This window comes from Hemiscyllium ocellatum, chromosome 35 (assembly GCF_020745735.1).
Source record: "Hemiscyllium ocellatum isolate sHemOce1 chromosome 35, sHemOce1.pat.X.cur, whole genome shotgun sequence".
Taxonomy (NCBI): domain Eukaryota; kingdom Metazoa; phylum Chordata; class Chondrichthyes; order Orectolobiformes; family Hemiscylliidae; genus Hemiscyllium; species Hemiscyllium ocellatum.
Window position 1 is genome coordinate 13,324,925 of NC_083435.1, and position 27,418 is coordinate 13,352,342.

General features: G+C 45.3%; 1 protein-coding gene across 2 annotated transcripts in view; it reads left to right on the top strand.

Annotated features, from left to right (window-relative positions):
• The window catches only part of slc44a4 (solute carrier family 44 member 4), a 91,923-nt gene extending 64,727 nt beyond the window's left edge, over nt 1-27,196 (top strand). For both annotated transcript variants that reach the window (XM_060850334.1, XM_060850335.1), the window contains exons 9-22: nt 224-307; nt 3,507-3,619; nt 7,557-7,679; nt 8,644-8,743; nt 10,270-10,362; nt 11,586-11,688; nt 14,236-14,492; nt 17,517-17,611; nt 18,676-18,779; nt 18,872-18,945; nt 20,592-20,662; nt 22,098-22,192; nt 22,577-22,661; nt 23,016-27,196. In XM_060850334.1, the coding sequence (XP_060706317.1) occupies nt 224-307; nt 3,507-3,619; nt 7,557-7,679; nt 8,644-8,743; nt 10,270-10,362; nt 11,586-11,688; nt 14,236-14,492; nt 17,517-17,611; nt 18,676-18,779; nt 18,872-18,945; nt 20,592-20,662; nt 22,098-22,192; nt 22,577-22,661; nt 23,016-23,131 (1,513 nt within the window). In that variant the 3' untranslated portion in view covers nt 23,132-27,196. The remainder of the gene's footprint in view (nt 1-223; nt 308-3,506; nt 3,620-7,556; nt 7,680-8,643; nt 8,744-10,269; nt 10,363-11,585; nt 11,689-14,235; nt 14,493-17,516; nt 17,612-18,675; nt 18,780-18,871; nt 18,946-20,591; nt 20,663-22,097; nt 22,193-22,576; nt 22,662-23,015) is intronic.
• The last annotated feature ends 222 nt before the right edge of the window (nt 27,197-27,418 follow it).

Here is a 27,418-nt window from a genome sequence, read left to right on the forward strand (position 1 = left end):
TCTGTACCCCTTTTCTTCCATGGCTCCATGCCGGATGTTTGCGATGGTAGCCTCCTGTGAGGTATCTTGGGGCCATGTACAATGTTGAAAGCACTGTATGTTGAATTGCTATTTGAGGTGGGGGTTCTTGTATGAGGTTGGCTGGGAGGGGGCGGGTGGAGAGGCGAGATCATTTCTTGATGTTGCTCGTGTTGGAGGCTAACTATTATCTTGTCTGTTCCAGGGATTTGTTGGGTAGCTTCAATGCCAGGGAGGTGGGGATGAGGATTTTTGAAGATTTTACCAAGTCCTGGTACTGGATATTAATGTGAGTTCCCTTTGCATCCATCAATTCACCATACACACCAGACTTAACGGAGACTGCTAACACACTGCTTCTTTCATCAATAATAATTTCCCTGCTGCTGTCCTTTTTAATTTCATTTCCCACCCAGTTTGTGCACCTTCTCTGAGGTTTCCCTCCATTCCAACTCCAAGCAATGGGACAGTTTTTAACTGTCCAGTTAAGGCAGGCCAGACTCAATGTTTTTAATACTGGCTGCTATGCATGAATGGCCTCATTCTGTGCCTTGACATATAAGGGAATCAAGAATATATGGGGAACAGGCTGGAGGAGGCAACAATCCAATTAGCCACCACCTCATTGAATGATAGAACAAGGGGCTGAATGGCCTACTCTTCCTAAATTGAATGTCCAACTGAACTTCCCTCCATTTCCAATTACATGATGTGACTACTTCTTGTGTAGTCACATCATGTAATTCTTCTGGTGCTCTGTGGGGTAGCCCTCAGGTCAGAGATCATCTATATGGTGTGGTCAAGGTCAACTCCTTTTACAGTGTGTGCCCTCTCCCAGGATTGTTTGTAATCTGCTGTTTGCACAATCCACCAGCTTCCTTTGGCAATCAGTGGACCATCTATCACATTGGGACATTGATGATTTGCAAGGACTCTAGTTGCTTGGAGTTGGAATGGAGCTGATAACATGGGAATAAGATTATGGATGTACGAAAATAGGTGCAGATCTTGGCTGATCTATTTGTTGCAAACTCCCCATTTCTGTTTGTCCCCAATAATCTGATTCCCTTCCCTAGTAAGAAGCTATCGACCTCTGCCTTTAAAATTATTGGAACGCTCCACTTCCAATATTCTCTGACAGAGTCCCAAAGTTGTACAACCTCATTTAGTGGAAACATTTCTCCTCATCTCTTGCCAGAGAATCTCTACAGTTTTGACACAGACCATTTAGCACATTGAGTCCACATCGACCCTCCGAAAGGCATCTACGCCATCACTGTAACCCCTGCACTTCCCATGACGAATCCACTAAGCCTACACATTCCTGTGGGCAGTTTGTGTGGCTAATTCACCTAACCTGCATATCGATGGAGGAAAACCACACCGCTATAGGGACAATATGCAAACTCCACAAAGACAGTCATCTCCAGTGTTGGAATTGAACTCAGGTCCCTGGCACCGTGAAGCAGAACCACTAACCATTAAGTGTTCCACCCCTGAAGACTTTGATCAGATCTCCCTTTAATTTTCTAAATTCCACAGAAAACTGGTCTAATTTGTATAATTTGTCCTCACAACTTAATCCCAGGTATCATTTTTGTGAACCTAAATGTGCTCCCTCAGAGGCCAGATATCCTTCCAGGGGTGTGGTACACAGACCTGCTCACAGCACTCCAAGTGGAGTCTATTCAAGGTTTTTGTATAACTGCAGTATAACGCCTGGAAATTCTAGAACTCTGATTTCTTTACAAGCCCCCCTTTATTCATAATCCACAATACCCCTTCAAAGTAAATTGGTTAAATAGATTTCACAAAACCATGCTGATTCCTTGTTTTTCTATGTGTTTCATTACTGTATAACCATCTTAGTGCTTGATTTTAACACCCTCCCAGGACAAGCTAATCAGCCTATGCTTTCCTTTTTGCTGCCTGTTTCCCTCCTTGAATATATTCACTATAGAGATGTACAGCATGCAAACAGACCCCTCTGTCCAACCTGTCCATGCCGATCAGATATCCCAGCCCTATCTAACCCCACCTGCCAGCACCTGGCCCATATTCCTCAACACTTCCTATTCATATACCCATCCAGATGTACCAGCCTCTACCACTTCCTCTGGCAGCTCATTCTGTATATTTACCACCCTCTGTGTGAAAAAGTTGCCCCTTAGATCTCTTATCTTTCCCCTCTCACCCTAAACCTATGCCCTCTAGTTCTGGGCTCCCCGATCCCAGGGAAAAGACTTTGACTATTTATCCTATCCTTGCCCCTCAGCCTCTGATGCTCCAAGGAAAACCGCTCCACCCTGTTCAACCTCTCCCAATAGCTCAGATCCTCCAACCCTGGCAACATCCTTGTAAATCTTTTCTGAACCCTTTCAAGTTTCACAACATCTTTTCGATAGATGTCTTTTGGAAATCAAGTGAATTGTGGCAAATTAACACCAATGCATCCACTACCTTATTTCCCAGCTCTTTTTAAGTCAGATGAAATTCGCCATGACCCAGGGACCAATCAGCCTTCAGGTCCATCAGTTTGCTCAGTACCGCATTCCTAATATTGTAACTTCACTAATGTTTCTCTCTCCACCAGCCCCACATTTACAGATGTCAATGAAATGTATTTTGTGAAGACAGAAGTGAAATATTTATTCATTTAATCCATTATTTCCTTTCTTCTATCCTAATAAATACCTATTCTCACTTTGTCGGAGACCAGCTCTCCAATTACATTTCTTCCTTTTAATTCTAAAACTCTTACCATTTTTTTTTCACGTTCTTATCTAGCTCCCTCTGTTATTCGAATTGATTCCTTTCATAGAATCACTACAATGTGGAAGCAGGCCATTCAGCCCATTGTGTCCATACTGACCCTCCGAAGAGCATCCCTCCCCACCTCCCTATCCCTGTAAGCCTGCATTTCCAATGGCTGGTCCACCTAGCTTGCACATCTGTGGGAAGAAAGTGGAGCACCCGGAGGAAACCCCCGCAGATATGGGGAGAATGTGCAAACTCCGCAGAGACTGTTTGCCTGAGGGTGGAATTGAACCGTGCTAACCACTGATCTACCCAATTAATCATCTGACCATTCTCTTTATATTTGGTTCAAACATCTGAACTGCTAGTCCTCTCAAGCAATTGTTTGTTTGTTTTTCCCTCCAGTTTGGTGCTTGCTTTTAACTCCTTTAGCTAACCACAAATAGTGAGTCCACCTGTTTGGATTTTCCTTTATAGTAGGAATGCCCTTCTGTTACGTATTCCGAAATATCTCCTTCAATGTCCATCACTGCTTCTCAATTGATCTGTCCCTGTGCATATCCCAGATCACTTCACTTCAGGCAGCTCGGCATTCTGGCTCACAGTGTCTGTTATAAACCTTTAATAGCTAACATTAGACCCTTGCTCCTCCTCTTCAAACTGTATGTAACTGGTGGTGAAAATTAAGGTTTTTGTTTTCTCTTTCATCCCTCTCTGCCTCCCTTGAAAAGTGGCCTGGTAATTGCTATGCTTGTGAGTCTGCTGTTCATGGCACTCTTGAGGTTCCTGGCAGGAATTCTGGTCTGGATCATGATCATTGCCCTGGTTGTTGTCATTGCTTACGGTGAGTATCCCTTTCACTTCATTATTCTCTTCCCCTCCCCGCTTCCCTTCCGCGCCCTCTCCCGTCCGCCCACCTGCCCTCTCTTTCATCCTCATCCTCATCCTCATCCTCCTCCTCGTCCCTCTTAATGAGTATGTGGCAAGTGGGGAGCAGAGGGGCTGATGTTAATCACCACAACATTTCCAGCCTTTGACGTCTTCTTGTGACTGCATTCCACTGTGTGGACTTCACTCCACCATCTGTGATTACCTCAAAAAGTGAAGGACAATGTCAAACTTGAGAGAAAAAGTATGTAATTGCAAAAGGTGAGTGGTAGTTTAGGTGATTGGACAGAATATAGATAGGCAGAGATTGACTCTCAGGTTAATCAGGAGGAAGGATTGAGGGGAAGTTAACTAAAATCAACAAGCAAATGACAGCAGTTTCAACAGGCATTTTAAAAGGAAGAGAGTTAGTAAAACGTGCCTTGGTCCTCCAGAGAGTGATTTGATCCCAGTGGATCAGTTAGTGACTCTGAAAGACAACTTTTCCAAGATAGTTTGCTGACTGGTAGCTCGATGACGTTGTCACTGGCCTGGCGATCCAGAGTCCAAGAGAGAGAGAGAGCTAAGAGCAGCGAGAAGGGGACATGAAAAGTCCTTAGCTGGTAGGATTAGGGAAAATCCAAAGGCTTTCTATAGGTATGTCAGGAATAAAAGGATGACTAGGGTAGGTATCGGTCTAGTCAAGGATAGTAGTGGGAAGTTGTGCGTGGAGGCGGAGGAGATTGGAGAGACACTAAATCAATACTTTTCGTCAGTATTCACTCAGGAACAGGACACTGTTGCTGGTGTGAATATTGAGTCACAAGTGATTAGAATGGATGGCCTTGAAGTAAGTAGGGAAGAGGTTTTGGGAATACTGGAAAGGATGAAAATAGATAAGTCTCCTGGGCCTGATGGCATTTATCCTAGGATCCTCTGGGAAGCTAGGGAGGAGATAGCAGAGCCATTGGCCTGGATTTTTATGTTGTCGTTGTCAACGGGAATAGTACCAGAAGACTGGAGGATAGCGAATGTGGTCCCCTTGTTCAAGAAGGGGAGTAGGGATAGCCCGAGTAACTATAGGCCAGTGAGTCTGACTTCTGTGGTGGGCAAAGTCTTAGAGAGAATTGTAAGGGATAGGATTTGGTTAACATCTGGTTAGGAATAACGTGATCAAGGATAGTCAGCATGGTTTTGTGAAGGGCAGGTCGTGCCTCACAAACCTTATTGAGTTCTTTGAGCAGGTGACTAAGGAGGTGGACGAGGGTAAAGCAGTAGATGTTGTGTATATGGATTTTAGTAAGGCGTTCGATAAGGTACCCCATGGTAGGCTAATGCAAAAACTACGGAGGTATGGCATTGAGGGTGCATTAGAGGTTTGGATTAGGAATTGGCTGGCTGGAAGGAGACAGAGGGTAGTAGTTGATGGTATAGGTTCATCTTGGAGTGCAATTACTAGCGGTGTACCGCAAGGATCTGTTTTGGAACCATTGCTTTTTGTTATCTTTATAAATGATCTAGAGGAGGGGCTTGAAAGCTGGGTGAGCAAGTTTGTGGATGACACAAAAGTTGGTGGAGTTGTGGATAGTGAGGAAGGATGTGGCAGGTTACAGCGGGATATAGACAAGTTGCAGAGCTGGGCAGAAAGGTGGCAAATGGAATTCAATGTAGCTAAGTGTGAAGTCATTCACTTTGGTAGGAGTAACAAGAAGATGGATTACTGGGCTAATGGTAGGCTACTTGGTAGTGTGGATGAGCAGAGGGATCTTGGTGTCCATGTACACAGATCTCTGAAAGTTGCCACCCAGGTAAATAGTGCTGTGAGGAAGGCAAAAGGTGTACTGGGCTTTGTTGGCAGAGGAATTGAGTTCCAGAGTCCTGAGGTCATGTTGCAGTTGTATAAGACTCTGGTGCGGCCTCATCTGGAGTATTGTGTGCAGTTTTGGTCGCCATACTATAGGAAGGATGTGGAGGCATTGGAATGAGTGCAGAGGAGGTTTACCAGGATGTTGCCTGGCATGGTAGGAAAATCGTATGAGGAAAGACTGAGGCACTTGGGGCTGTTCTCATTGGAGAAAAGAAGGTTTAGGGGAAGATTTGATAGAGGTGTACAAGATGATTAGGGGTTTAGATAGGGTAGACACTGAGAACCTTTTACCGCTAATGGAGTCAGTTGTTACAAGGGGACACAGCTTTAAATTAAGGGGTGGAAGGTATAGGACAGATGTTAGGGGTAGATTCTTTACACAGCGGGTTGTGAGTTCATGGAATGCCCTGCCAGTAGCAGTGGTGAACTCTCCCTCTTTATGGTCATTTAAGAGGGCATTGGATAGGCATATGGAAGTTATTGGGCTAGTGTAGGTTAGGTAGGATTCGGTCGGCGCAACATCGAGGGCCGAAGGGCCTGTACTGCGCTGTATTTTTCTATGTTCTATGGTCTGGGGAGATGGGTTTGAATCCTACAATGGCAGATGGTGAAATTTGAACTCAGTAAAAATCTGGAATTCAAACTTAGTCCATGGGTGACTGTGTTGCCACTATTAGTTTGCTGCAAATGCTCACCTGGTTCACTTTTTTTGGTGGGGCAGGGGGAGAAGGAGATCTGCTTCCCTTGCCTGGTGTGTTCAGCATGTGACTCCAGACCCACAGCAATGTGATTGTTTCAGAATATCCATCTGAAGTAGCTGAGTAAGCCACTCTGTTCAAGGACATTTCAGGATGGAGAATAAATGCTGGTCCTGTCAGCAGCACTCGTAACCTATGAACAAATTAAACAAAAACCGCTCAATGGAGCTGATCAACCATGAACTAATTGAGTGGGTTTGTGGGTCAAGGATGTTGCCAGGGTTGGGGGATTTGAGCTGTAGGGAGAGGTTGAATAGGCTGGGGCTGTTTTCCTTGGAACATCAGAGGCTGAGGGGTAACCTTACAGAAGTTTATAAAATCGTGAGGGTTATGGATAGGATAAATAGACAAGGTCTCTTCCCTGGGGTGGGGGTCTCCAGAACTAGAGGGCATAGGTTTAGGGTGAGAGGGAAAAGACTACAAAAGAGACCTAAGGGGCAACTTTTTCACACAAAGGGTGGTACGTGTATGGAATGAGTTGCCAGAGGAAGTGGTGGAGGCTGGTACAATTGCAACATTGAAAAGGCATTTGGATGGGGATATGAATAGGAAGGGTTTGGAGGGATATGGGCCGGGTGCTGGCAGGTGGGACTAGATTGAGTTGGGATATCTGGTCAGTATGGACGGGTTGGACCAAAGGGTTTGTTTGTGTGCTGTACAAACCTTATGACTGCACAACCACCTCCTGTTGCACCTCTAGAAGCTGCTTTTTCAATGTTTCACAGAAGGAGATTCCAGCCAATGCTGCTGGAAATAATCAGTCCACAACAGGGGCCCTTTCAACAATCACTGGTCACGGGGATAATGGAAGGAGCTCCGGAGAGAGGCAGAGGCACGTGAAGAAAATTGAACAATTCCATTTCTTGCATTAGTCTGTTTTTCAGGTGTGAGTGATCAGGTCATGTTTTTTGTCCATCTCTATCTGTCCAGAGACTGCAAACATTGTCAGTTCAGAGTAATTTCTCTCTGAAGGGAATTAACAGAGTGGTTCAGTTTTTCGGTCAATCGTTTTGCTCCAAATGTCACCTTTTGAAGTCCACATCAGTTGAGTTGAAGAAGGGCTTATGCCCGAAACGTCGATTCTCCTGCTCCTTTGATGCTGCCTGACCTGCTGCGCTTTTCCAGCAACACATTTTTCAGATCAGTTGAGCGTGGTCTGTTTCAGCAACATCAGCTGATTTGGGAATCCTTTGTTCATTAAAATGCTTAGAAACCTTCTACACTCGCCCTGGTCTGAATTTTGCTGTAATCACTGGCTGCTTTCAATACTTTGTGTCATCTCATTTCAGGGATCTGGCACAGCTACTGGGAGTATGACACTCTCAACAAGCAAGGGGCGACCATCGCGTCTGTCGGATTCACCACGGATCTCCAGGTCTACGGACAAGTCAAGGAGACCTGGCTGGCTGTATGTGAGTGTCCCTGGAAAGCTACAGAAAAGTGTGCGTCACTCACAGGCACAAAATCACCTTCCTGCTGCAGGAGGGTAATCTCCCAGATCCTGCCCTGTCGAAGAGGTGGGAAAAGGGCTGACTCTCAATTTCATGCTCCTCATTAGAGTAACCCTGTGAAGGGTCTCCAGTGAAAATTTCACAGTCGGAGGACAATGCGGAAGGAGGCCGTTCAGCCTATCATGTCTGCTTTGCCTCCTTCGACTGGCCCGCTGCTCTTTCCCTCTGTCTTCTCCCCATGAGTAAGCACGTTCTTCCTTTTTTGGATAATAACCCCATTCCATAGAATCCCTACAATGTGGAAACAGGCCAATCGGCCTAGCAAGTCCACAACAACTCTCTGAAGAGTATCCCACCCAGACCCATCCCCCTACCCTATCAGCCTGCATTTCCCATGGCTAATGCACCTCTCTGACACATTCCTAAACATACAATGGGTGATTTGGCATGGCCAATACACCTAGCCTGCACATCGTTGGACATTCCCTCTTGAATGCCTTGATTAAAACAATATCCAATGCACTCTCTGCCAGTGCTCAGTGGCTCTTAACTACTTGCTGCATGGAAAGGTTTTTTTATTATTTGCTGTTGTTTCTTTTTGTGGGTTACTTTGTGTGTACCCATGGTTCTTGATCCTTACCACAAAGGGAACGCTTTTTCTCCCTATCTCCTCTGCCCGGACCCTTTTGAGATTTTTGACCACCTATGTCAGAACTCCTCTTGGCCCTCCCTTCTCCAAGGAATGGGGTCCTGGCTTTTCCAATCGACCTTGTGTAACTCACCCGTGAGCCACTCCTGCGAATCTTTTCTGTGATCTCGGTGATGCTGTCGCGTCCCTTACAAAGTGTTGCGCGGGCCGCCTGATGGTGAGTGACAGGGAGAGGAAGTTGGATCTGAGAGTGTGCGATATTCCTGTTTTTTGCAGTGATCATCCTGGCTGTCCTGGAGGTTATCATCCTGCTGCTCCTGATCTTCCTGCGGAAGAGAATCCTCATTGCAGTCGCGCTCATCAAAGAGGCCAGCAAGTAGGTAGTGTTTGCAGCGTGTGCCTGGCACGGCCCGCTCTCCAGCAAACCCCCAACTTGGGGAAGTGTGTCCTCTCATCCCCCTGGTACTGGGTGATGTGTGTCACTGTGCAGTTCCCAATGCCACCCTGTCAACGTGGGTTGAATGAGCCTAGAAGGCAAACAGGGCACCCATCGCTGTTCCCAAGACCCTCGTCAGCCTCGATTGGCTTTCAAACCCACTTCTTAATCCTCCAAGGTATGGGTGATGTTCCCCTCCAGACCTAACAAGGCATGGAATGCCTGTAGGCCATTCAGCCCCTCGAACGTTCTCCTCCACCTTTTTTTAAAAAGCCAATTTCACCTTGACTTCACATTTCTGTCCGCCCCTGGGAGCGTCTCACCTACTCCTGGGGATCTGTCTATCTCTGTCTGAAAATATAATTTGTTTGTTTTTGGTTTTTTCTTTTCAGGGGTAAGAGAGTTCCAAAGACTCTTGACCCTTTGAGGAAAATAAATGCTTCCTTTCCTCTGTTGTTGAATGGGGGTACCCTTTACTTTTAAACACTGACACCTACTTCTAGATGCTCCCACAAGAGGAAGCATTTTCATACGTCTCCCCTATCAAGACCCCTACAAGTCCAACCTGCTCACCTCCAGCACACAATTGTGCTGGTGTGGTTTTTGAAAGGACTCCTCCTTTGTTGAGGAAGAGGTCACTCAAGCTCAACTGAGTTGAGGTGATTTTCTATTAACAAATGAGTCAGGGGTTACTGATGGGGCAGGTAGAAACGCCAGGTCAAGGCTGCAGTCCGATTGGACGAGGCCTGATTTCAATTCGGTTCGCTCCACATGATGTCATGAAACAGCTGGAGGCACTGGATACGAAGGCTACAGGCCCTGATAACATTCCAGCAATCGTACTGAAGACTTGTGCTCCAGAACTTGCCACACCCCTGACCAAGCTCTTCCCAGTGCAGCTACAACACTGGCATCTACCCAACATTGCGGAAAACTGCCCAGGTTTGTTCTGTACGCACAGTAGGACGAATCCAACCCAGCTGATTACCGCCCCATCACTCCACTCTCTCTATCATCAGCAAAGTGCTGGGAGGTGTTCCCCAGCAGTGCTATCGAATAGCACCTGCCCAGCAGTGACTGGCTCAGTCACACCCAGTTTGGGTTCTGCCAGGACTGCTCAAGTCCTGCTGTGTTTCCTATTTGACGCATGACCATTCGGCCCATCTAGCCTGCTCTGTCATTCTGTAAGATCATGGTGCTCTGATTACTCAACATTGCTGCCTACCTCTTCCTGACAGAGTCTCACCCCTCGCTTATCAAGAATCTGTTCACGTCTACCTTTTTAAAAAAAAAGTACGTGGTTTCCACGGCCTTTTGAGGAAGAGATTGAGTGTGATATCTATCTTAAATGGTGCTTTTACACATGGATAGTTAAGACTAATTTATGTCCTTGTGTTCTTTACAAATGAGTGCCAGTACCAACAACGATGTATGGAAAACTTATTTCTTTCTATCTTATTCAACAGGGCGATTGGTCACATCATGTCATCACTTCTTTATCCCTTAGTCACCTTTGTTCTACTGCTGATTTGTGTGGCTTACTGGGGACTGACTGCTCTGTATCCTTGCACTGCTTGGCCTGTCCCACCACTGCAGACTTGGGGTTACGCTGGCCTGAACTTACAATAGAAATATCTCCATTATCTCATGTCGTGTGTTGTAAGGGGGAGTGACTTGGCTGCTTTGCATTCCCCATACCCAACAACAATTTGCGCTTCTAAAGCACCTCTAATGTAGACCTCCCAAAGCAATGTGCAGGAGGGGATTGCAGAACAAGGCAGCTGAGCCACATAAGGAAACTTTTTAGGTTGGTGTCCAAAAGCCGAGTCAAAAAAAAGGTAGATATTTGAGTGTCATTTAAGGAGGGTGGAAAGACAAAGCGATGTAGAGGGTGAATTCTGTAACTCAGGCCTCAAACCAGTGAGACCACGGCTACCAGCAATGGACCAGTTCCAATAGGCCACATTCCGGACAGGACAGAATTGAAGGTGCACAGATAGCCAGGGGAAGGAGTAGAGAGTCAGGCAACGTATCTGAGCTGGCAGAGTAGGGAAGAGGTCAGGACCACACCCTCAGGGTAAAAAGTAACACTGAGACTGAGGCCAGAGATAGGCACTGTCGCCAAGGAGAGGGATGGAAGTGATTTGCATAGGCAGTGGAGTTTGAACCAAGAGCTGCAGTGTCAGTTTCCCAAGCAGGGGACGTTTCATTGATCCAGTGTGGGATGGATAGTCACATAAATTAGCCACAGCGGAGGATTCGAGAGACTGGGTGGTGCTGAGGTAGAGCTGAACGTTGCTCGCATACTCAATGCAACCAAATGTGGCAGAGGTGGCTCAGTGGTTAGCACTGCTGCCTCACAGCGCCAAGGACCTGGATTCGATTCTAGCCTCAGGTAACTATCTGTGTGGAATTTACACATTGTTGCCATGTCTGTGTTGGTTTCCTCCGGGTGTTCTGGTTTTCTCCCACAGTCTGAAGATGTGCAGATGAGGTGAATTAGCTGTGCTAAATTGCCCGTAAGTTAGGAGCAGCAGTTAGTGGTAAATGTAGAGCAACAGGGTAGGGGAATGTGTCACTCTTCGGAGGGTTGGTGTGGGCTTGTTGGACCAAATGGCTTTATTCCACACTGTAAAAGACCGCTGTGGGGTTAGAATCTGAATGCTGTCTTTCAATTCAAGGGTTGACTTAGGATTCCTCTTTTTATTTTTTAAATTGTCTTTGTTTCCAAAAGCTCCTTTTCCAGCCACTGCCTGTTTCTTTAACGTTTGATGCTATGCAGATATCTGGCCACTTCGGGGCAGCCACTGTATCGAGTGGTGAACTTGGGCCAGTCAACTCCCAGCTGCAATGCCATCCCTGGCAATGAAACCTGTGACCCCTTGGTAAGTAGATCTGTCAGAAATATTGGCAGCAATCTGGTGCCCTCTGCCCTTTTGCCCTGGGCATGCTGTGTGGAGGTAATGGAGAGGAAAAAGGTTTCAATGCTGACCTCACTATCTTCCAGCCTCTGTCCAATTAATCCCCAGATGAGAAGGCTCTTGAATACGATTGCCACTAACTCCGACGTGGCAATCATCAACATCAGACATTCCCAAACCTCCGAATCCAAGGGGGCTCCAATTTCAGAGGATTGTGGGACTGAAGGAGATTGGGGTCAGTTGGATGCAAGGCCCACTGTCTGGAGCTGTTAATAATCAGACCCAGGAGTTAGCACGTTTGCAAACTATATTTTTAAAGTTGTTAACCATATATCCATTTTTTCTCGTAGCACAGGTTCAGCACCTGTAGACAGGAAGTGAATTATTCCATTTTTTTTTTACTTTTCACATAATTACTTTAGAAAATAATTTAACTTCACAAGGCCCCCATTGCCCTACGTCCCAGACGCAATCAGACACATGCCGAACCAGAAAGTGTCCTCACAGGCACAGCTTAGAGTCATACAACATAGAAACAGACCAACTCATCCACGCCATCTATGTTTCCCAAACTAATCTAGTCCCACTTGCCTGTGTTTGACCCATAAACCTGTAAACCTTTCCTACTCTTGTACCTACCCAAATGTCTTTTAAATGTTGTAATTATACCTGCATCTACCACTTCCTACTTGCAGTTCATTCCACACGTGAACCAATCTCCTTTTTAAAAAAAGAGTTGCCCCTCAAATCTCTTTTAAATCTTTCTCCTCTCACCTTTTAAAAATGTGCCCTGTAGTTTGAACTCACCCAGCCTAGGGAAAAGACCTTTGCTATTCACTTTATCAATGCCCCTCATGATTTTATAAACCTCCATAGAATAGAATATCCTTTATTGTCACGTGTATGCAAGTATCGAAGTATAGGGACACAGTGAAATGTTTATAAGGTCAGTTGCTACAATTCTGTTATTGTTGTCTCGCACTTTACATACTACATTCACTCTGCTTCTTTCATGTATCTGAAAATGTTGACTACAATTGAAACGTAAACCGATCCATTCTCTCTGGGCGCTTACCATAAATAACAGTTCATTGAACAAAAAAGAACTGCAAACTCTGGATATCAGAAACAAAAGATTTGAAATTGCTGGAGAAAATCAGCAGGTCTGACAGCATCTGGTGTGAAACTCCGATGTGAAACTTGAAAGGCTTCAGAAAAGATTTACAAGGATGTTGCTAGGGTTGGAGGATTTGAGCTATAGGGAGAGGTTGAATAGGCTGGAGCTATTTTCCCTGGAACGTCAGAGGCGGAGGGGTAACCGTACAGAGGTTTATAAAATCATGAGGGGCATGGATAGGATAAATAGACAAGGTCTTTTCCCTGGGGTGGGGGAGACTAGAATTAGAGGGCATAGGTTTAGGGTGAGAGAGGAAAGATATAAAAAAAACCTAAGGAGCAATTTCTTCATGCATGAGGAGGTGCATGTATGGAATGAGCTGCCAGGAAAAGTGGTGGAGGCTGGTACAATTACGACATTTAAAAAGCGTGTGGATGGTTACAGGGATTGGAAGGATTTAGAGGGATATGAGTTGGGTGCTGGTAAATGGGACTAGATTAGGTTGGGATATCTGGTCAGCATGAATGAGTTGGACTGAATGGCCTGTTTCTGTGCTGTTCATCTCTGACTCAAGGACTCCCTGTGGAGAGAAAACAGTGTTGATGTTTCAGTCCAGTGGCCCTTCAGTACTGTATTTGAGTCTGAATTTCTGTTTTCATTTCCAAATTCATTGCCGCTTAGACTGGCATTCCAACCAGGAAACAACAGCTCGCACTTCCCCAATGTGGGAATGTCGACTTTTGTCCCCTTCTCCAGTGTGATTCTTCATTGCCATCCGAGGATGAGCAAAGTAGATTAGACTAACGGATTCCGAGCCCCGATTTGAACCTTTTTAAGAATAGAATGTATCCCCAGGACTTTGTGTTCCTGTGGTAAGTTATTTATCATTGTACTTTTAACCCTGTAATTGGCTGTTCTCGGCCTTCCATCCAAAATACATCACTTCACATTTGCCAGCGTTTGCATTATAGCTGTGAGAACAAACAATCAAATTGCAAAATTACAGAAAATCCAAAATTAAAAAAATCACAAAAAGGGTGGGAAAACTCTTGTTTCTGATGCAATATCATCTCTGCCTGAAACTTTCACTCTGTCTCCCTCTCCACAAATATATGCTCTGACTTGCTGAGTATTTCCAGCAATATCTCTGTTCATTTTTTTTTGTTTGAAGTTAGTCTGTCCATTTCACCAGGCTGCCTCAAAACCACCTCAAATCTCCCTGGTCTTTTTTGCTATTACACGTTTCCTGTCTGCCTTGAGGGTTGACGTTCCAACCCCGTGGGCCGAAATCTGGGTTTTCTGCAGATTATCAGAAGGAACAGTGAGACTGGCCTGAGAGACTAGGGCCTGCGGAAATGATCCTCGTGAATTGAAACTGTTTCTTCCTTCTGCAGTCCTTCAACGCCTCCAAGTACAACTGTGAGGGGGTGAAGTGTGCCTTCTACAAGTACAACGACGAGGGAATCTTACAGCGGAACCTCTTCAACCTCCAGATCTACAACATCGTTGGCTTCTTATGGTGCATGAACTTTGTCATCGCGCTGGGTCAGTGCACCCTGGCAGGGGCTTTCGCCTCCTATTACTGGGCCTTCAAGAAACCAGCGGACATTCCCTATTTTGCAGTCTCTGGTTCCTTCATTCGCTCCCTCAGGTAAGCGTTCCACTCCACCACTGGAATGGAGCTCCTTCAGAATTTAAGGGGTCAGGACACTGACTGTTTGACTGTCTTTTATTTCAAGATCCATTTGAACATGTGGCCATAATACATACAATGTGGGGGAAATATACGAACTTGTGCATGTCAATAGGTAGAGTAGTAAGGGAGAAAAGCAAATGGAGTTTCTTACTCATTCTCGGGATGTGGGCATCGCTGGCTAGGCCTGCATTTAGTGCCTATCCCTAATTATACCACTTGTTCCCCCCACCCGTTGAGGACAGTTAAGAGTCACATATAGATTAGATTACTTACAGCGTGTAAACAGGCCCTTCTGCCCAACAAGTCCACACTGACCCACCCTATGGGCAATTTAACATACCTCGCCTGCACATTTTTGTGACTCTGGGAGGAAACCCACGCAGACACTGGGAGAATGTGCAAACTCCACACAGATAGTTGCCTGAGGTGGGAATTGAACCCGGGTCTCTGGTGCTGTCAGGCAGCACTGCTAACCACTGTGTCACCTCACATCAGGTAAGTTTCCTTGTCTAAAGAACTTCAGTGAACCAGATAGGCAGTTCCTGACCACCAACAATGGATCCATGGTCATCCTTAGACTCTTTCTTCTGGATTTTCATTGAATTCAAATTCAGCTGTCTGCTGAAACTGGTTTCAAACCCAGTTCCCCAGAGTATTACCTAGTTCTCTGGAGTAAAGACTTGTGATGATACCACGAGACCACCACCTGCCCTCTAATTTCTCCCCAGATCCCCGTGATTGTAGAATGCTGTAGAACTGTATAGGGAAAAGTTGGGTGTCCTGACGCATTAATTGTTACATATTGGTATGCAGGTCGAGCAAGTAATGTGAAGATTCTATGGCTTTAATGTTTTTTGTGTAGGTTGAGACAGAGGTTCTGAGCAGTCAGTTCCAAGCCAGTAAAGTAAACAACTTGTGAGGCCTTGGGGATTTTTTTTAAGTTGGAACAGTAGAATCAATGTGAATGGGTGGGGTCAAGCTCCCACAGAACCAGGATCTTAGGTTAACTTTCAGTAGTTTATGGGCTTTGGAAACTGCTATATATCTCTCCCTGCTTGAGTTCTGAATTTTCCCCCACCCTCCTGGACTGGAAAAATATTGCATGTGAGATAATCTATTTCACTGAATTTGCCTTTGCCAAGGGTGTGGTTTTGGGATGTTATTATCTTGGAACAGCTCTAATATATGTTACTTATTTATTTTTTAGATTATTTTATATATATTTTTATTTTATGTATACATTTGTGTGTGTGTGTGTGTGTGTGTGTGTGTGTGTGTGTGTGTGTGTGTGTGTGTGTGTGTGTGTTGTTTCAAGCCCAGTAGTTTGACAAATTGAATTGCATCAGGTACACAACTCCTTACACTTTCCTTTTAAAATAGAAACAGTTAGGGTCTAGGCTTTCTTCTTGAGGGGGTTTGGTCTGGTCCATAACAGTAGTTAGAAATCCAAAAGAAAAGTTGGTGATTATTCCAAGGAGTTTGGAGTAACAAAGTGGGAAGGTTTGTTGCAATTGTACAGACCAGGGTGAGACTGCTCCTAGACTCCAGAATCCAGTTTTGGTCTCATTGGAAGCATGGAGGCAGTGACCCAGACTGTTAATCCAGAGGACAGGGTAATACTCTGCAGACCTGGGTTCAAATCTCACCATGGCAGATTGGTTATTGAATTGAAATTCCCCAAACTGGAAATCGGAGTCGAATGTCAACCAGAAAACTTTTTGTTGGGGGGGGCTGGGCCGGGCCGGGCCGGGCCGGGAAACCCACCTGGCTGACTAATGTCCTTACCTGATCTGGTTGACATGTGATTCCAATGCAGTTGAATCTTAACTGCCCACTGGGCAATTACAGATAGACAATAAATGCTGACCTAACCAGTGAATCCCACATCCCACAAATCAATAAACAAAGTTCAAAGAATGTAGGCTTGGCCAATTCCTGGGATAAAGGGATTACACTAAACTGACGAGTCAGTAAGACTGAGCTAAGGATGAATTTCTCATGCATTGCTAATCCTTCCAATTCTTTACCGCCCCACCCTGAGTGATGTGGAAGCTGAGGTCATTGAATATATTCAAGCCTGATTTAGATTTCTGATCTCCCGGGCAGGTCAAGGATTAGGAGGGCAAGGATCACCAAGGTGGAGTCAAGGTCATGATGAGATCAGCCATGGTCTGACTAAATAATGATGGAGGCTCAAAGTGCTGCTATTTGCCCACCTCATGGGTCTTCCTGCCTGACATCCACACCCAGTGGAGAGGTGGTGACATAGTACGCTACTAATCCAGAACTCCAGGCTAATGTGCTGGAGAATATGGGTCTGAATCTTACCATGGGCCAGATGGCAAGATTTGAATTAGCTAAAAGCTAGTCTAATGGTGATCTGGTAATCACTATTGACTGTTGTGAAAAGAAACTATCTGGTTCGCTTGCATCCTTTGGGAAGGATGTTTTCTGGTCTGGCCTACATGTGACTCCAGACCAATTCTGGCTGAGCCATCAACATCCACATCCATGTTCAGATTTTTAAAAAAAACCACTGCAGGACCCACAAGATACCAAACCGATATTGCAGATTTTCTTTCTCCTGTTGGTTTCACCTGATTTCCCAGCTAGAAACTCTGAGACAGACAGCTCAGTGTCCACATGGTTTCCCACGATATAAATAGAAAGCAGGAGACGACAGCTTCACTTCATTTGGAGGTTGCCACTGATGATGTTACCTAGCCAGGTAGTGAAACGTCTGGATATCAAACCTACAGCTCGGTGAGCAAACCTACACCCTAAACCTCAACCTGAGCTACAAACCTTGCATTTCCCAAGATGCCTGGGTCCTATCCCATGTGTCGCACTGGAATGTCAAGTGAGTGAGATGTTGAGAGGGTTGGCATCATATGGATACTGGGATGGAGATGATTCCTACATGCATGCTGTAAGTTAGCATGGTTAGGTGAGATTGACTGACTGCTTGCTTATCCCTAGATATCATACTGGCTCTCTGGCCTTTGGAGCACTGATCCTGACCATTGTCCAGCTCATAAGAATTATCCTGGAATACTTGGATCACAAGCTGAAACGTAAGAGCCTTGAATTCCAACATTTTGTTTATTTTTGTGTCATTGCAATTTGAGCGATATAATATGGCTGTGTGTATGGGTGTAAGGGAGAAAGCAGGGATTGACATGAGTCATCCTTCCCTCACTGAACCGCTATCAGGGCAATGAAATTTGCTGCGCTTGAGATTACGATCGTTTGAGATCTCCTGCAGTCAGCTGGAACTATTGCAATGTTCTGCTGAGGCAATGTGTTGTGGGGTTATTGTGGCCCAGTGGTAGTGTTCCTACCTTTTTTGAGCAAAGTAGTCAAGGTACAAGACCCAACTGCTTCAGAGGTGTATTGTAAATCTCTAAATAGGTTGATTAACAATATTTATAATGTCCTGTGGATCAGTCTCTGTGGTGCAGTTGGCCAGTGAGCTGAAGGGGTAATCAAAAGGTTGCTGGTTCAAGACCATCTAGGGATGAAGCTTTTGTTGTTTTGCGAGGCTGTCTTGGTGCACTGCCCATACCTCTGGGGCAGGAAGCCCAGGTTCAAGACCGACCTGCTCCACAGGTGTGTAACAATACCTTTGAACAGGTTGATTAAAAATATCTATAGCATCTTGTAGAATTTATGGAAATCACTACTTTCGATTTACAGTGGAATCCGGTGAACTGTGGGTCCTACCTCTGACCCAGAAAATTCAGGTTCAAGTTCTGCCTATCCTGAAGGTGTGTCCTAACATGGCCAATTAACTGGGCTGGTGTTAAATAATGATTTTTAAAAATCTGGTTGAGTGTCTGCTTTATTTTGGCATGGCCTTGGATCAAATTAAGGATTTAATTGGATCATAGGACCATGTTAACTGAAAAGCAAAGGCTGAGAGTGGATTTGTTAGATGTTTTCTTTTAACTAAAATAAGGTTTCTTCATTTTCACTTGTCAATTGTTTGTCAATTATCTTAAATTTGTATCTTCTGGAACACCACTTCCTCTCGGTGGAAACAGGCTTTTACTTGTTTTGTGATCCTGAAAACAATTTCTGATTTCCAACAGTTTGTGGCTTTCCCAATATCTCATTGCTGCTCCTTTCTTTCCCATAGATTATCATAATCCCTTTACCAAATTCCTGTTGTGTTGTCTTAAGTGTTGCTTCTGGTGCCTGGAGAAATTTATCAAGTTCATAAATCGTAACGCCTACATCATGGTGAGTGAGGAGTTGGCCGTAATAGTAAATAACCTCGCGTTACTGAATGGTTCCTAGGTGATTCATCACCTTTTGTCTCTGCCTCATTATAGATCGCTGTCTACGGTAAGAATTTCTGTGTGTCAGCCAAAAATGCATTCAAGCTCTTGATGAGGAATGTGGTCAGGTAGGTGTATGTTGCCGAAATCTCTGAAAGTAAACTCAGTGTTGTCTTTTTGCATCTGGGGGAGAGAGTGGAGATGGAGGGTTGTTGCAGTTGAGAGAAGAAATCAACTCTTCAATCTTATGCTCCATGGCATAGTCCAGGATTCGTGTTCTCTGCCTGTGTGTGTCTCTCCCTCCCTGTGTCTCTCTCTCCCTCCCTGTGTCTCTCTCTCCCTCCCTGTGTCTCTCTCTCCCTCCCTGTGTCTCTCTCTCCCTCCCTGTGTCTCTCTCTCCCTCCCTGTGTCTCTCTCTCCCTCCCTGTGTCTCTCTCTCTCTCTCTCTGTGTCTCTCTCTCTCTCTCTGTGTCTCTCTCTCTCTCTGCCTCCCTGGTGCAATCTTGTACTCTCACTGTTTTCCAATGATTTGATTCTCTTGATGAATACTCATTGGAAAATGTCTCATGCCTCCTACCCAGCATTGATTGGATTGCAAAATGTAAGGGAAAGCTGTTGTCTGGGGCTTCTCCTTTGATCATAGTGAGTAAGATTTCTGGTGGCAGAAAAGTGGGCTAAACAAGCATCAAGGTGTATCCGAGCTGCTGGTGAGAGAGGCTCTTCCCCTGTGATCCTTCCTTCATGTCAGAACTCTCAACCCTTCCACAGGGCTGCCTGTTCTTCCACAAAGTAGGTCAACAAAGAGATGCAGTGGTTTTTGTTGAGGTTGGTCACCTGTAGCTCCATGATGCAGACCCTTGGACCAGTTCTCCAGGGTGCTCACTGAGATAACTGCAGCTGCAGGTCCACCAACTCCTTGAAAGTCACTCTTCAGCCTCCTGAAACCTACTCCTCTTCCAGTGTACAATGATTTTGATGACCAATTTTGGAGCCTGGCACATTCCATGGTCAAGGACTATGTGCTGATGGAAGCATTAGGCTTGGGGCAGTTGCTTTAAGGCACAATGGGCAAATATCAATTCCATTATAGTACCCGAGAGGCTGGAAACTGAGAGAAAAGGCTGACAACCTCGGAAAATGTTTTACACAAACTGGAAATATATATTTTATATATTTGTAATGTAAGTAGAGTGAGGGAGTTCATGTACTGTGTTGAATGAAACTGGTCTATATGTCACTTTATGCAATGTTCAGTATGATATGCTAAGTAATATACTTTTCACATGTTTAAAAAAAGTCATATTTTGGGAGTGGGGGGAGTGGTGAAGAAGCAGAATCCACAGGAGGTGGCGAGAGATTTCCTTTCATCAAAACTGCATTGCTGTGCATTCGAGCGTGCTGTCCGAAAAAATGAATGAATGACTGGCATATACACGCACGCGCGCACGCGCGCGCACACACACACACACAATAATGGCTCTTAAAGGGAATCTGATATTAAATGAACTGTAAATGTGCGTCTCTCCCTCCTCCACTGACCAGCCAACCCCACTCTCTCCCACTGCCCTGAGTCTTCAGACCCCGTGGGGCGGTAGGCTCTGAGCCACCTGGGGGGAGAGGGGGGGGGAGTGGAAACAGTGCTTGCATCCTGGAAGGTAATGGGTGCCTTGTGTTTTTGAGAGCAATGGGTTTGGAGTGTCAATATTCTGATCTACATTGTTACCTTGGCAACCAATCACAATGTGCCTGTTTTCCTTTTCCTTCCTCCCATCAGGGTGGTGGTGCTGGACAAGATCACAGACCTGCTGCTGCTTTTTGGAAAGCTCCTTGTGGTTGGTGGTGTAGGTGAGTTCACTGACAGTGTGCTGCGTTGAGCAGATAAAGAAAATCCCTCTTCTAATCTGCTGTGTGCACGATCTTAGAAACCCTGCTTTAAGTTAGCTTTGCTTAATGAGAGGTTAATGATTTCACCGGCAGTTGGAAGCTTTGCATGGAGAGTAGAGAAACTGTTCCTGCAGGTTGGAGAGTTTAGGACCAAGAGAGAGACAAAAAAAAAGTTTGGAGGTAGACTCTTTGGGAGAGATGTTCAGAAGATCATCATCTTAAGGGAGGCACAGTAGTCAGCACTGCTGCTTCATTGCATCAGGGACCTGGGTTCAATTCCAGCCCCTGGCTACTGTTTGTGTGGAGTTTTTTTATGTTCTCCCTGTGTCTATGGGTTTCCTCCCATGGTTGAAAGATGTGTAGGTTTCATGGATTGGCCGTGCTAAATTGTCCATAGTGTCCAGGGATGTGCAGGTCAGGTGCATTCGCCAGGGGAAATGCAAGGTTACAGAGTTAGGGTAGCGGGTTGCATCGGTGGGGGATGCTTTTCGGAGGGTCGGTGTGGACTTGATGGGCCAAATGGCCTGGTTCCACACTCTGGGGATTCTCATTCTTCACACAGAGTGGCAATAGTACATGGAACTCTTCAATTTAGGCTGTACTGTTTGAGGTTGCTAATCGAATCAAACCAGACATTGGTCGACCTTTACAAGGCAGGCACCATGAAGGAATATGGAGCTGGAGTGGGCACAATGATGTGAGTGGGTACCAGGAGGGGACTGCGTGCTTTAACATAGTCGGCCAGTAGGGGGCATGAGGCCACCTACCCGCAATGTGGACATTCTCCAGCGGATGGCATTTCACCCTCTTTCCCCACCCCCTCCCACCTCTCCCTCTCTCTCTCTCTCTCTCTCTCACTGGCTGCTGACTCTCATTGACCAGGTGAAGGCCACAGAGGGATCTGTAACAGGTGGTCGAATAACACCTCAAACTCTCGTCCTGGTTCAAGCAAGAGTAGGTAGGGGAACGGGACTGGTCTTGAGGTAGGCAATGGGCCAGCAGAGTTTTGGATGACTGTTTAGAGGGGCTGAACAGCCATAACTACTTCCCGCATCCTGGCGGGATGTCTTGGAGATCCTGGGGTGAGAGGTTGGTGCCAACCAGGGAGAGATTTGTTGACATTTGTAGGTCAAATAAAAGCTGAGTCATTCTCTGCAGAGGATGTAGACATTGTGGGAAGTCGATGGCAGGAAGGAATGTTGAAGGATTACATGAAATGCCATTGGTTTGGGAGTTGCCATTATCTGGGGGATTCTTACATTTCACCACAAACTAGTCCACCGCAGTTCACAGAATCATCTTATAATCTTTACAGACATTGTTACTGCAGTTTTGGCCTTTCACCTCCTAAGAACAAGTACAATCCATTTGTTTTCTCATGTTTTTGCTTTGCTAGGTGTTTTGGCATTTTTCTTCTTCACTGGACGGATAAAAATTCCTAACCCGACATTCCAGGCTCCGACCTTGAACTATTATTGGGTGCCAATACTGGTAGGTGTGAATTCTGAAACTGCTTGAGTGCAGGGAAAGGGGTCCGAGTGCTAACATCAACGGGCTAGTAACCTGGAGGCCCAGGCAAATTCTTTAGGGGCCAGCGTTCAAATCCTACCAAGGTAACTGGTAGAATTTTAGGTTCAGTGACTGTGAGCCTCTCATTTCTTGTTTAAAAAAAAAATCGGGTTCGCCAATGCCCTTTTGGGAAAGAAATCCCCGAACCATACAGTTTCAGAAGAGGCCCAGTCATTAACAAAATTGAGTGGTGGTGGGGGGTGAAGAGGAGAGAAGGAAAGTTCTTTCAGTTAGTTGCCAGGAATGTGGGAAGAGGAAGAAATCTGTGATTTAACACCACCCCCTCTCTCTCCGTGTCCCATACAGACTCTGGTAGTCGGCTCCTATATGATTGCCCACGGGTTCTTCAGTGTTTACAATATGTGCGTCGACACGCTGTTCCTCTGCTTCTGTAAGTAACACGTTCTCCTTGTTGCACATCCCCAGCGGGAGGCGGGTCTGGGCAGGACTTTTCGTGAGGAAACGACATTAAAATAAAATTAAATGTGAATAAAATCTAGTTAAATTGGAACTTTTAAAGAAAAAAACTGACGTGTTTAGATTCTGGCCGCTATTCCCGGGGAGCTTGCTGCAGAGAGATCCCCGCGTGGCGACTGCACATCCCGCTTCAGACAGCACTTCACTGCGGGGGCGGGAGGGGGCGCTTGCTCAGCAAAGGCGGCCGCGGCAGAGAGGGCGCTATCTCAATGCAAGTCCGTCTTTTTCCCCCCCTTTTTAAAAAGAAAATCTCTGTTCTCGCCCGCAGTGGAGGATCTCGAGAGGAACGACGGCTCGGCGGAAAAGCCTTACTACATGCCCTCGTCCCTGATGAAAATTCTCAATAAGAAAAACAAACCCGTCAAATCCAAGGAGAAGAAATGAGCTCCCGGCCGCCTGCAAGTTCAGACGTTGTAAAACGGTTGAACGCCATTCGTTACTTTTTTTTAATGTTCAAGGGGAAGAGAGCAGACTTGGGGAGGGTTAGCCGAAAGACTTCCAGAAGAATCCCACTCCCTCCCTCTCTAGGTGTAGATCAACAGCCCCATCGTGGAATAGATTAGAAATAACATGGGGGTTCTCTCCACTTCTGTAAATGAACGGGATCTCCCCATCCTAGCAATTTCCTTGTTCCCTTGCCAGTTCTGATAAAAGGGATTCTACTGGCACACACTCTTGGCACCTTAATAACTACGTTCAGGATTGGCTCGGTGATGCCTTCCAGAGCCCATCAGCTGCTTAAAGTATGCTTTTAATTTTATTTAATATTGGTTGGCCCACTGATATCATTGACTCAGTCCTCCCTGACCTTGATCCAAGGGGAATTAGATTTGTTGCTGTTAATATTTATAACTTGTGCCTTTTGGGGGAAAAAAATGACTTTTTTTCCCCCCTGAAGTAAATTGTATTAAATGCACTCTATCTTTCCTTCTCTCTAACATTCCCTCATTTCCTGTCACTCACCCTCTCTCTCATTTATATGGATAAGACAATATTCTGATTGATTTAGGTCACAAACAGTATTCCCACATGTACCATCCTCAATATGGAAAGATTTTCTCTTGTTATAAAACCAGCCTCAGCCCTCAGTGCATGGAGGAGCTTGATAGCAGCCTGAGCCAGGCAGGAAGTCCCTGACGTCTGACCCTGAGACAGCACCAATGTGAAACCTCACTCTTTCCCCCCCCCCCCCCATAAATGTGCATTTTCACGTCCTTCCTTTCCTCCTTTTGCCTATCTCCTCCCTTCCATAACTCTCCCTCCAGTTTCCTTCCTTCCCCCCTCCCTATTCATTATATTGAGCACCTGCTTCCTCTCTCTTTTCCTCCCTCCGTTCCCTTCTCCTATGCCTCCAGCCTTCCCTTTCTTCCTCTGTCACCTGGGATCTGAAGGGTAGGGGTCAGTTTACAACCTACTCCTTTGGATAGTTGTGCTGCATTGAGCCAAGTCAAGGGCTAGCAGAGAAACAGGAAATTAAGACAGGCCCAGGACAAGAGTGGTGTTCAGACCCCAATGTAATGTCGACCATGTCACGATAAGCAGTGCTGTACAATGTCTTTGTTAATGCCACCATGTTACATTACAGTCCCAGTGGGATCAATGTAGGGAAAAGGATGGGCGGGGACAATGTGCTGTGCTCATCCCCTTTAATGTTCCAGGAGCCCCTATAGCTGGACCAGATCTAAAGCTCTGTGAATGTCAAGCCTTCTCCAGTCTCTGCCTTTATTTACCCTCTGGGAGCTAAGGGAAGGTGATGGTGTGAAGTGGCATCTTGGTACTTGGTTATTGGCCTTATTTCTTCTTTGTTCAGCTCAGTCCCACTTTGGGGGCCGCAAGAGTTTGCCTGACATTGAGTCCATTGCGGATATGAGACATTCTCTGCAGTAGACTGAATAGCTGTAGCTGGATTTCAGTGAACAGCAACAAAAAAAGGAATGATTTTCAAAGTCTGCCCTTGGGCCTGAGACAGGAACTGAATGCTTTAGGGCTGTGGTGGCAAGATCAGTCAGCCGGTAATTGAGTCTGTGATGCTCTGATGTCTGACTCCCCCTTAATGCCCAATCCACCCCACTCAACCACCCAGTCTTGCAATGTTCACTGGATATTAAATCCCTTTGTTTCCTCCACCTTTTTCAGGGGGTGGGAGAGGTGTGTTCTGTCAATGTAATTTCCCACTTTTCAAAGGTCAGAACAACATTTCTGGATATATTATAAAAGCCAAACAAAGTCCAACTGCAAGCGTTGCAGTTAGTCTTAGGCTCCATCAACAGTTGGACTCACCGACAGCTTCAGATGTCTCCCATCTGAGGAAAATGTGTTTTTTTTTCTGTGCAACAAGCAAAAAGATAACCCTTCTGAATTTGTTTCATTCTATTTCTCTGTGCTGGGGTGATTCTTCACAGGGCATGTGGCTTGTCATCTGGTGAGGGAACGAGTGAGGAGGGGGCTCCCTCATTTCCTGTTGTTGAGCATTCAGTTAAGAGCCTGTAACAGTGACTAATCTTCCCAGCTCCAAGGTCACTGGCTTCACTAACCGAGCACTAGCTGCTTGGTGTCACTGAGCTCTGTGCCATGCTGAGGCTCCACACATTATTGAAGGGTGTGACTGTGATTATTTATTTATTGATTGTTTTACACAATTCATCCAACAGAGAACATTTCGTTCAAATTTTTGTTCTTTTCCCCCATCAAACCTCCATCCATATGATGATAACAGTTGTGGAGCCCATTTATATTCGTGCTAATAGCAGTCTCCCTGGGGTGTTTTGTGATTTTACTGCTGGGTCCCAACACACTTTAAATACAATTCTGAAGAATTCCTGATTGGTATGAAAATCAGATTTTTTTTAAAAAAACTTAAAAATATTTAAGTTAAAGCAAAACCTTCAGGGTAACCTTGTCTGTTAGATTGGCTGGACGTATGATTTGCACTGCAGGGTGGCACTAACGGCGCGGGTTCAATTCCTGTGTGAGATAAGGCTACAGTGAAGGTCCCAACTCCTCAGCCTTATCCCTCATTTAAGGTGTGATGACCCTTGGGATAAACCACAACAGTCACCCCTCTCCAATGAGAGACCAGCTTCTCTATGACTACAGTGACATGACCTTTACCAGCTCCAAGCTGAGTGACTTCCAATTGAATGAAAATTTCTGGGTGGGTTTGGGAAATTGGGAATGCAGACAGTGTGGGTGTTGGTTAAGACTTTCCCAGGAGTGCATTTATACTTACCCTATACTCCCATCATGATCAATCAGAATACTTTCTTTTCCCCCCTTTTTCTCTCTCTGTCTCTCTACCTCTGTATCTCAGTTTCTGGTATCCAACCGTGATTGCACTTTGAGATTCTTTAAGCAGCCAGTGATTGAAGAAGGGGGAACAGGGTCTTCTATCTTAATCTTGTTTTTGGGGGGTAGGGAGGAGGGTTTGTTGTAATGAATTGACACTCTGGCACTTCAACCTGTTCACCGAGGAGGCTAATGATAGCGGCAGAGCCTGAAGTCTGCATGAAGCCACTTCCTGGAACAGACTGCTGGACTTGTCCACACACTGAACACAGTAACCTGTGTTCCAGTGTCTGAATTGTCTTTAACATGTGCCTTGGAGGTGACAGGGTTGGGGGATGGTGTGGTGGAATGGGGTTTCTCAGGTTATCTCTGAGCCAAATTGTGGTGACCCAGTCTGGACCTCAGTGCCTTTGACACTTTTTGTAAATTTAATCCAATCAGGTTGATGTAATTTTTATTTTCCATTGTTTTAAGATGTGCCTTGTACATCTCTCTGCTTGACGAGCTGAGGACAATTTGCTTCTGGACAAAATAATTTGGATGACACCAAGCGAGACCTGAGCTCGGTGGAAAATCCTTTGATTTTAGCTTATGATCATGAGTGGACTGAGAGTTGACTGAGTGTCAGAATGGGATTGTGCTGCAGCCCAATGCTCATCGTGAGAGGTCCTTTACTATCCAAATCACTGCTCATGATTTTTATACCATGCTAATTACTTCTCAGGATGAACAAAGTGAATTTTATATGAAAGCTTAACATTTTTAATTGCTCTGCATTGGATGTGAGTGAGTCATGTGGATTATGGTGTCAGCTTCCAAAACTGAGCAGTTGGAATAATCATATTTCTCTTTAACCATCTTAACTGTTTTTTTCCCCCCTCACCCCATTATGATAAACAGTGGTCTGCATTCACTCACTGGACAGTGTAACTCAATGGTTTAATCTGAATGGCACTTTTCTGAATGAGAAATCAAATGTTTGCAAACAGTATTGGAGTTAATATCCAGGCTGTAAACCCTGATTCTCCATCGCTTTCTCACAACATCATTGCACTAGACTACAGACTGGTTCAGTCATTTTGCTTCGACTGGATTTAGCTGTTGATCAGTTTATTGTTTTCACAAATGTTTCATAGCTCTGTTAATAAAGATAACTGTGAATGATCCTGGTGGTGTTTAAATATTATTGCCTCTCCAACCCTAACAAACATTGTAACCTTTGTAAAATTCAACTCATTTGAATCTCTACTGCCCATGTTCCTAACTCCAAGCTTGGTATCTTAATCGGTCACCCCTTTCTACTCTTTGCTGACCTACATTAGCTTTGATAACCTTCCCAACCCTTCATCCTCCCTATCTCTACAAATAATGAGAGGCCATCAAATC